Source organism: Lissotriton helveticus, chromosome 5_1 (assembly GCF_964261635.1).
Source record: "Lissotriton helveticus chromosome 5_1, aLisHel1.1, whole genome shotgun sequence".
NCBI classification, from domain to species: Eukaryota; Metazoa; Chordata; class Amphibia; order Caudata; family Salamandridae; genus Lissotriton; species Lissotriton helveticus.
In genome coordinates, this window is record NC_136065.1 from 117955455 (window position 1) to 117966124 (window position 10670).

The 10670-nt window shown below is 47.9% G+C and overlaps 1 protein-coding gene across 1 annotated transcript; it reads right to left on the minus strand.

The window, feature by feature from the left end:
* Positions 1-7959: 7959 nt before the first annotated feature.
* Positions 7960-10191, minus strand: LOC144752410 (E3 SUMO-protein ligase KIAA1586-like). Its single transcript, XM_078640341.1, has one exon. The coding sequence runs from the start codon at positions 10189-10191 to the stop codon at positions 7960-7962; it is 2232 nt and encodes a 743-aa protein (XP_078496467.1).
* Between the last annotated feature and the right edge of the window lie 479 nt (positions 10192-10670).

Consider the following 10670-nt stretch of genomic DNA (forward strand, 5'->3'; position numbering starts at 1 on the left):
AGAAAGTGCTATCGATGTGGATACGATTATCCGCATTCAGACGTCTGTCCAGCAATGGGTCAACAGTGTCACAAGTGTGGGCGCAAGAACCACTTTGAAGCAATGTGTGGAACATATAACAAAGAAAGGAGAGGTGAAACGAACAGGCGGCAGTCTGACCCCAGAAGACACCACGCCAAAGCGGTGCAAGACCGGGCGATGTCATCCTCTGGATCGTCCCGATCCAGCCGAGACTCTTGTGAATCTCAGTGGGCCAGAAGGTAACCGAAACGATCACCGTCGAGAGAGTCCAGATCGACGTCGGCAGAGTCTAATTATACTGATGAATATGTCTGCATTGTATCAGACCCTGATCAACTAAAAAGGTATCCTCCATTGGACATAAAAGTGGGGACTCATGCGACACAGTTCATGCTTGACAGTGGGGCATCCCTGAACTACATGCCCGTGACAGAATACAACAAGATGAAATCACCACATCACCTGAGCCCAGCACACGTAAGAGTTTTCACCTGGATGGCGAAGAAACCACTTCCATGCTTGGGCAAATTCGAAACAATTCTCACACACAAAGACAAATCGGTGACAGCATATATCCATGTCATTGAAGGTCCCGAGGCGGAGTGCCTCCTCAGCCTGCCGATGGCGAAACGTCTCCGCCTGGTGGAGATCTTTTACAGAGTCAGTAATGATCCGGACTTAATCCGCAAGTTCCCCAAATTATTTACTGGACTAGGCAAAATGAACAAATGCCATATCCGCCTCCACATCAATGATCGAGTGCGCCCTGTGGCTCAACACCCTCGACGAGTGCCTTTTCATCTTCGGCAAGCGGTGGAGGAGGAAATTCAGGAGCTGTTACAAACTAACATTATCGAAAAGACAGATGGTCCTACGCCATGGGTGTTTCCTGTTGTCATAGTCCCAAAGAAAGGCACTCCAGACAAAGTGCGCCTATGTGTAAACATGAGACTTCCCAATACTGCCGTAGAGAGAGAGCGTCACCCAGGACCCCACCTGAGTGACATGATAACCGCCTTGAATGGAGCCCGAGTATTTTCCAAACTTGATCTGAACAAGGGCTATCACCAGCTGGAACTCCATGAGAAATCAAGATATATAACGACTTTCGCTACACATTTAGGTTTGTTCAGATACAAGAGACTAAGTTTCGGCATTTCATCAGCAGCTGAAATCTTTCAGGAAATGATTCGGCAGACCATCAGACACATACCCAACTCGCTGAATTACAGTGATGACATCCTGGTATATGGGTCAAACACGCAGGAGCATGATAAGGCGCTGGATCGAGTATGCCATGCTCTTCTGTAGGCCAACTTGATTCTCAATAAAGATAAGTGTGAGTTCCACCAATCCACTCTCAAGTTCTTTGGCCATGTGTTTTCGGGAGCCGGCATGAGGCCTGACCCGGAGAAAGTGACTGCACTCAACTCCACCAAGAGTCCCCAAGATATCAGTGACATTCGTTCCTTTCTGGGCATGGCGAGCTATTGTGCCAGATATATCAAAGACTATGCCACCATTAGTCATCCCCTGAGAACTCTCACCAAGCAAGGACAACCTTTTGTGTGGAGTTCCCAATGTGACCACCGACCTCAAGAATTACCGCCCCATCTCGCTTCTCCCGTTTCCAGCCAAAGTCATCGAGAAGACCGTCAACAAGCAGATGGCCGCCTTCCTCGAGACGAACGGATCCCTCGACCCCTCACAGTCCGGCTTCCGAGCCAACCACAGCACCGAGACCGCCCTCATCGCCGCCACCGATGACATCCGAGCCCTGATGGACAATGGAGAAACAGCGGCCCTCATCCTCCTAGACCTCTCCGCGGCATTCGACACTGTCTGCCACCGCACCCTAGTGCAGCGCCTCAGCAACGTTGGAATCCAGGAGAAGGCACTGGAATGGATCATCTCCTTCCTCGACGGAAGAACACAGAGAGTCCGCCTACCACCGTACAAGTCAGAGGCCTCCGAAGTCATCTGCGGCGTCCCCCAAGGATCATCTCTGAGCCCCACCCTCTTCAACGTCTACATGAGCCCCCTCGCGGCCATCGTACGCAAACACAACCTCAGCATAATCTCCTACGCCGACGACACCCAGCTGATCCTCTCCCTGACCAACGACCCCGCCGCCGCCAGAGCCAACCTGCACGAAGGGATGAAAGAGGTAGCCGAGTGGATGACGATCAGCCGCCTGAAACTGAACTCGGACAAGACGGAGGTCCTCATCCTGGGCTCCGCACCCTCCGCCTGGGACGACTCCTGGTGGCCTCCCGCCCTGGGCACCGCACCCAAACCGACAGACCATGCACGCAACCTGGGCTTCATCCTGGACTCCTCCCTCTCCATGACCAGGCAAGTAAACAACGTCTCCTCGGCGTGCTTCAACATCCTACGCATGCTACGGAAGATCTTCTGGTGGATCCCCACCGAGACCAGGAAGACCGTCACCCAGGCCCTCGTCACCAGCCGACTGGACTACGGCAACGACCTCTACGCCGGTACCACCGCCAAGCTCCAGAAGAGACTCCAGCGGATCCAGAACGCCTCAGCCAGGCTCATCCTCGACATCCCACGAACCAGCCACATCTCCGGACATCTGAGAGACCTTCACTGGCTCCCCGTCAAGAAAAGAATCACCTTCCGCCTCCTCACCCACGCACACAAAGCCCTACACGACCAAGGCCCAAGCTACCTCAACAGCCGAGTCAACTTCTACGCTCCCAAACGCCACCTCCGATCAGCCAACCACGCCCTCGCCGCCGTCCCCCGCATCCGAAGAGCGACTACAGGAGGAAGGTCCTTCTCCTACCTGGCCGCCAAGACCTGGAACTCCCTCCCGACCGACCTGCGCCTGACCCAAGACCACCTCTCCTTCAGGAAGAAGCTGAAGACCTGGCTGTTCGAGCAGTAGCGGCACCCCCCCCCCCCCCCCCAGCGCCTTGAGACCCTACGGGTATGTAGCGCGCTTTATAAGTGTCACTGATTGATTGATTGATTGAGAGGGCCTTCCGGGAAATCAAACAGGCTGTTGAGGCTGCAGACAATCTGGCATACTTTAGCCCCAAGAGAAAAACTGAAATTTCAGTGGATGCCAGTCCAGTAGGTCTGGGTGCCATCTTGGCCCAGTATGACAAAGACAATGATCAACGGCACATCGTGGCCTACGCCAGTCGCAGTTTGACTGAAACAGAAAAGGCCTATTCTCAACCAGAGAAGGAGAGTCTCGCAGTTGTCTGGGCTTGTGAGCACTTTCACGTCTTCATCTATGGCAAGCATTTCACCATGATAACAGATCATCAGGCGTTGGTCACCATATTTGGCAACCCTAATGCCAAAATGCCACCTAGGATAGAACGTTGGGGCCTGCGCCTACAGGAATACACATACACAATCATACACAAACCGGGGAAAGGGGAGAATCCGGCGGACTACATGTCCTGACACCCTCAGGAATCCCAGGCCTCGCCTCCGTCAATTGCTGAAGAATACATCCATTTTGTAGTAGGATCAGCCCGACCTCCGGCCATTCCCTTAGAGGTAATCCAGGAAGCCACTGCCCAAGATGGCGTTCTTCAGAAAGTCATGCGCCGACTTCGCACCCATCGATGGAGACACGACAGTGAGGAGGAGCAGACCGATCCTCAGGTCCGCCAAGAGATGCAGGTGTTCAGACACATCTGTGAAGAGCTATCTGCCACCTCGGAGGGGCTCCTCCTGAGAGACCATCGGATTGTCATCCCGAGGCAGTTACGACAAGGAGTCATTAACCTGGCTCATGAAGGTCACCGGGGAGTGGTTGCAACCAAAATAAATTTCCGTGAGCGGGTCTGGTTCCCGCTGCTTGATACCATGGTGGAGGCCACCCTCAAAGACTGCCCCCAGTGTCAACTAGTCAGCCATGGAACACCCCCGGCCCCGCTCCAAATGACTAAACTACCAAATGGAATCTGGCAAGAACTAGCCATGGACTTTTACGGACCCCTTCAATCGGGCAAGTATGTGGTGGCTATCATGGATGAGTACTCAAGGTTTCCGATAGCCCAATTCGTGCCCTCCACTAATGCCTCCTGCACCATCGCAGTTCTTGATGAGGTGTTTGCCGCCTGGGGTGTCCCAAAGGAACTCAAAACGGACAATGGTCCTCCTTTCAATGGCCAGGAGTTTAGTGAGTTTGCACGACACCTTAACTTTAGACATCGAAAGGTAACGCCTCTGTGGCCACAGGCTAATGGCACTATTGAGAGGATCATGGCAACTCTGAAGAAAACATTCAAGCAAGCCACGCTTGAAAAGAAGGACTTGCAAGTTGCCCTCAATGAAGTCTTGCGAGCCTACCGGACTACCCCACATGCCACCACTGGACAGTGCCCGGCCACTCTCATGCTGGGGCGACCCATCAGAACCAGAATCCCGACGTGGGAAGGTGCTCTGCCACCAGTGTCTCCGACACATGTCCACCAAGAGGTGGCTCTTGCTGATCGCACCAATAAGAACAAGATGAAATCATATGGGGACCATCGACGGCGAGCCAAGTCTCCTTCCTTGCAGACGGGGGACTGTGTGGTGGTCAAACAAGAACAATCCCGCAAGACAGATTGCAGGTTCAAAGTCGAACCGTTGGTTATCACCCAACAAAAGAGCACCATGGTCACTGTGGCATCTGACAAGAGAAAGATTACCAGAAATGTGTCTCACTTGACCCAGTCAAGTGGGCACAATCCAAAGACTTGATCAGCAGACTGAGGCTGAATTGGATGCTGGCGGTATGAGTCTGCGACCGAGAAGGAACATTCACAGACCTAAAGACTGATTGAAGAACTTGAATAAAGTTAGTTTGTTCTTTTGTTAACAACGGGGGAGATGTTATGTCTTTGAGCATTCTAGTAGCTGGGCGTGGGTGGAGTCATGGGGTGGAGGAAGAGGCGGGGCACGAGCAGGAAAGGGTTAGTTAGAGTAGGGACAGGGACGAGGAAGGAGTGTGTTAATAAAGCTCCTTGAACATCAAGTAGTGTCTGTCATTATTGCATGCATGACACTACAGAAGGTATGATTGAGAGGTGGCTGTTCTATAGTTTTCAAAACTAGCCATGCATCGGCTCATCTAGCTAAGGTAGCCTTATCCTCAAGCAAAGAGAGTGATTTGATATTTTTGCTGGCCAGTTTTTTGTAGCATGTGACTGGAGTTTCCCAGAGGTGAGTTAACCCTGTTAAAGTTAGTGATTCATTAAGATTCGCTCTCGCAGCCGAAAAATCCTTATTCTGTGTATCCTTCCATAGATGGAAATTCTGTTGGGAGCTGCCTTCCTGATTTTATTCCAGCCATTCACGTAGGCCCGAGCCTTACCAGAGTTTGCCTCTGGAGTCCAACTTCTAGCCATATCTATGCCGAGGAGATATATTTTGGCAGATTAAAAATCAGTCTATAAATTCTGGACATGATGTTTTCCAGGTTATTCTCTCCCTCGCAGAGATTCACTCCCATAAGCTATGGTGTGCAGCAGCTTTGCTTGAAGAATTCGAACGAGTGGCCTGAGAGATGGCGCCAATAGTTTAGTTTTTAAAATTTTAACCGTTATGGCCATTACAGTGCCTTTGGTTCTCATGGCCTCTTTCTAGGGTACAAATGACCCATCTTTATCAATAATGACTCCAACGTATTTGTTTTCATCTACAGGATGGAGCCGCTTCTTGCCCAAATGCTAGAGTCCTTCTACTTGCATTATTAATTGACATAGTTGTAGTTTTTAGGTCTCGTTTTAGACAACGCACATACGTTACCTGCGAGACTTATGTAAAGGGACTTTCAGAAATGCACCCAAAGGCTTTTCCGGGCGGATTGGCTACAGAGCATGTGTGGGAGCGCGAGCACATCGCACTCCAATTGTCAGCCTGTGAGCCTCCTCTCTCCGCACTCATGCTGGTTTGTTTACACTTCAAAGGAATGCGGTCCCCCGCCCCCCCCAGCGGAATGCCAGAGCTTGTTCTAATGGCTCCTTTGCTCGCACTCCCCCTCCCTTCTCCTCAGCTTTAATCAGGCTCCTTTGTTTGTACTCCCTCTCCCCGCCCTTCTCGTCACCTCTATCAGCATTACTTATTCACTCGTGCACGGCTCTTTCTTGCATTTCTTTTTTTTTTTTATTGCCCATTGACTCTGTGGTTTGCGCACTCTGTCAATTTATTTTTTATTCTCCCACTGTTCAAAACACCATTAGATGTGTGCTTGAAAGTATCAGCATTACTGTGCCTTAATTCTGTATATAACTTGCTAAGTACATTTTAATAGATGACATCAACAAGGTACTGCCTGTGCTAACATTATGGTTTTTACATGTAGACAATGATGTTAAACAAGAATCGACACAAAGGATTTTTTTTAAATGATCGACACATTTGATTAGAGGAAGTTAGGGAACTTGTATTTTGGGCTGTCTTAAACATACATTGCACGCTGGCTTTATACTACGGTTTTCAGTGGTTTTTCGAGTGGGCAGTTACCCTGTTTTATTTAATTCGCACATAATGCCCTCTGTTCTCTCCAGAAGGAAAGTGTTCTTTACAGACCGAGGGCCATTTCGGAGGTTTTGAGAGAAAGAGCTGGCTCAGGGAGACTCCAGTTAATTAGATCAGTGGAATGAAAAAGTCCAGGAATTGTTCTCGTTGCTGTACAAGTACACAGTTTTTAGCCGAAACCATCTGTTGCTTAAACGGGGTCCGTTCAAATGCTGCAACAAGTCGGTTTAAGAAAACTTTGGTAAATATACGTGTAGCGGGAAGCAGGCCGCCGTTTCATCGCGGTATAAAGTGGCAAAAACTGCGATGGCAGGTCTTTCTTCATCTGTTTGCCTCTACATTGGCATTACTCAAAAACCAAAAGCAGACAAAGTTAACCGGAATTTTAAGCTCTTTCATTTATCTGGAGGTGAAGGAATTACTTCTGTAACTCCAGAAGCACTGTGTATAATACATACATCGAGAACTCTGTCTCTCCTTCATTCTCTCTCCTCTCTCTCTTTTCCCCCCTATATTCTCTCTCTCCTCCCCCTTTCTCTCTTTCTATTTCTATCCCCTTCATTGACTCTCTCTCCCCTTTAATCTCTCTCCTCTCGCTCTCTCTTCTCTGTCACTCACTCTCCCACTTGAGCTCCACCTGCCATTCCTTCTTCCATGTTTTCTTTGCTCCTCCACTTCCCTCATCTTTGGCCTGCAGGTTGTAAACATCTACACAGCAGACAAGGAGACTCTCCAGCCGCTCCCCCGCCCCCCTCCGTGCAATGCCAGAGCTTGTTCTAATGGCTCCTTTGCTCGCACTTCCCCTCCCTTCTCCTCAGCTTTAATCAGGCTCCTTTGTTTGTACTCCCCCCGCCCTTCTCGTCACCTCTATCTGCATTATTTATTCACTCCTGCACAGCTCACTCTTGCATATTTTTAGAGACACGCTGGACTTACACGTCCTTGAGCTTGATGCATGTGATGGTTGTGAATTATTTGACTTCACGATCAAGAACGCACATAGACACCTCCTAACAGGTATTATTTGCTATAAACCCCCAGGGTTCTTTACCACATCCCAGCAGCTGTCGCTGCTGGAACTGCCACACATAGCCAGTTGGTAATTCTTGGAGACTTTAATCTTTGGCTGAACGGCACCTTGAACGTAGGCAGGGCTTTAAGTGGGAAAAAAAACTGGGGGTGCTCTAAAAGGGGCGTGGCTACTCTCATAAAGGGGTGTGGTCTATCCGAGTAGGGGCGTGGTCTATCCGAGTAGGGGCGTGGTCTAAATCAAGATAACTAGCATTGTGTGCTTAGGAAAATCATGAAGTCGCATCCAGCAAAGGATAATAAAATAGGCAAAAAAGTATATTTATTAAGTATAAGCCATACAAATACCAAACACTTTAAAAAAACATGTAAAAATTATTTATATTACTTAGAAATCTATTGCAGGATTCCCCCAAACCCTTGAAGATATTCAGTGTGATTATTTTGCTGGGGTTTCTCACAACAGTTTTCTTCAGCAGACCTTCTACCTTTTGCAAGCCAACTCTTCACATACAGCTTTGCATCAAATGTTTCAAATGGAGGACCATTGAGTTTTACCCATAGGCATGAAGAAATGGTCTCTACAAGAAGAGAGGCCCTTGTTGGACAAGCAATTAAGTTCATTGCGCTGAAACCTCTCTCGCAATCCGCATTACTTGCTGGCAGGGTTTCCATGCAAACTACTAACTTTTTTAATGCTTCAGGGTTTTTCTTTCCACCAAAATCTTTGAAAAGTCTAAAAGCTTGGATAGTATCTCTTGCTGGCAGCTGAAACTCTGAACACAGTTTCTGGATATCTGTTTCCCCATAAAGAATACATTCATCACCAGAAGGCAAGTTGCTTGCATCTAGCACACTGAAGCTGGCTATAAGTTCTTTCTCAGAATCCGGGGCACATCGTTTATTTATATTTACAGACAGGCTTTGGTAAAACTGATTTTGATTAAGGGCAACAGAGTTGCTTCTACCATGGGAAAGAGGAACATTCTTGAATTTGCCCTCGTCCACTGCTCTCTGAGCCGCAGATGCAAACTCCCCTGGGGAGTCCTTCATTGCTATAAATATGCGTACTTGACTAACCAAACGTCTGTGGGCATTAACAATTGTAATATCCCTCTTCTGTAAGGAGAGTGATAAGTCTTTGAGCTCTTGAAGTGCATCACACATTACCCCCAAATCTCTGATAAAAGAATATGATGTAAGCTTCTTCAAGAGACCTTCATACTTACTCCGGTCTCTTATGGGTCTGGATGGGTCTTTAGAAGCATTCTCAAAATGTTTGCACAAGGCAGGGAAGCAGTTCCAAACAGCTTTCACAGATCTGTAACTGGATGCTACCCATCTAGTATCAAGCATTTTCCCTATCTTCTGAAGCTGTACACAGAGCTCGCTGGCGGCAAGATTTAGCTCTCTCTGGTTTTTTGGTGACATGCTGTATGCGGCATACAATGAGTCCATGAAAATCTTGAAGTGATTGACCCCTGCAACCTCATCAACTGTATCTGCCACAGCAAGTTCTAGTCTGTGAGCCAAACAGTGCCATGTCAGTACAAGATTTGGAAATTCTGATTTCAACAATGCTACTACTCCTCCTTTTTTACCAAACATAACTGCTGCTCCATCAGTACATACCGCAATCAAGATATCATGAAGCAGACTTTTTGTGAGTCCAACTTTTTCAAAGTAGCTTAGGAGAGCGGTCTTTACGCCAATAGCATTAGTTTCTGCCAGCTCCAGGAGGCCGAAATAGATGGTCACTGGGGTACTTTCATTTCCAAAAATGCCACGGAGGTAGATGATCAAGGTAGAAGCATTGCTAATAGAAGTGCTCTCATCAATTAATACTGTGATCTTTGGTTTGTGTTGTCTGATATAACAGACCAATCTTTGTTGCATTTCCAATGCAATGTGTTTTATTATTTCAGTTGCAGTCACATTGCTGTGCAAAACACGTCCCATTGCGCTGCCATTCTTTGCCTGAAGGAGAATTAGATCAGGGTGGTCAGTGAAAGGGCGATCTTTTTTTGCCAAGTAGTAGGCAGTGTCAAATACCCTGCATGTGCTCTCCATATGTTTTGCATTACATTCGTGTACTGCCACCACCAATGTCTTTTTCTGCTGAGCTGTAAGAATGTCCTCAGCTGCCAAGTGACCAGCGCTCGCCTTATGCTCCATAATCTTCTTCCTGAGCTGTTTCTGCCTGAAAGCTTTTCCGTCACCGGAAGGACCAACCTCGCCATCTGCCCACACTTTACTTACGCGCATGCCTTGGGTGTTATTGTGCACTGAAAGACCTGTTGATTTAGCCCGTTTACAGGAAGAACATCCAATATTGCCTGACTTAAGATACAACCATTTATATTCCTCCTGAAAGTAATACCACTGTTTAGTGTTCCAGCAGTCAGGGAGTTTGACAGTTTCTTTCTCTGGCACACGTTGACGTTTTTCTAATGGCGGACTGTCCCTGTCAGACTCTTGCTGGGTTTTACTAGCTTCATCACTAGTTGGTTGCACTGGACAAGACTCCCCTGTAACACGCTGGCGCTTCAGTGACAGTAGGAAGTCAATCATTGAAGACTGCATAGACTTGCGCTTCAGAGCAGAAGCAGATAAGCTACTAGTAGCCATGGTAAATGTTGAACTTCCTTCTTGGAGGCTGGACTGGTATATCTGAAAAAGAAAAGAAAATCTTGCTCTGCTGGTTTCCTCTGCTGATTTTGGTTTCCAGGTGATAAGGCCTTCCTTCACGAAAATAGAATATTGAGCCTCTTATCTGCCACAAAAATTTAATAGTTTACGCCAGTGATCAACAATGTTTAATTGAAGTGCCATTTGGCAGGCAGATGTTACTCTTCATTTTGTGCTGTTCCTGAAAGTATCTCTCATTGTGCAGTGAAGTTGTAAGGTTTTCCTGATCTGGAGATCCCAAAATATGTCTTCCCCGGGTCTCCAAAAGTCCTTAAGATGGCACTGGTTCATCTGTATGTACTGTACTCCAGTCTACTTACTCCTTCCTGATTTGCATACACGGGACTTGTTCGCTGCCTCACACATGGATGCCGGTACACACTGCCTGCACAGTCCTCTCACACACATACTCCCTGCTA

What these genes read in the sequence shown, in the direction of transcription:
- LOC144752410 (XM_078640341.1), bottom strand. Translation starts at nt 10,191, where the DNA reads ATGGCTACTAGTAGCTTATCTGCTTCTGCTCTGAAGCGCAAGTCTATG.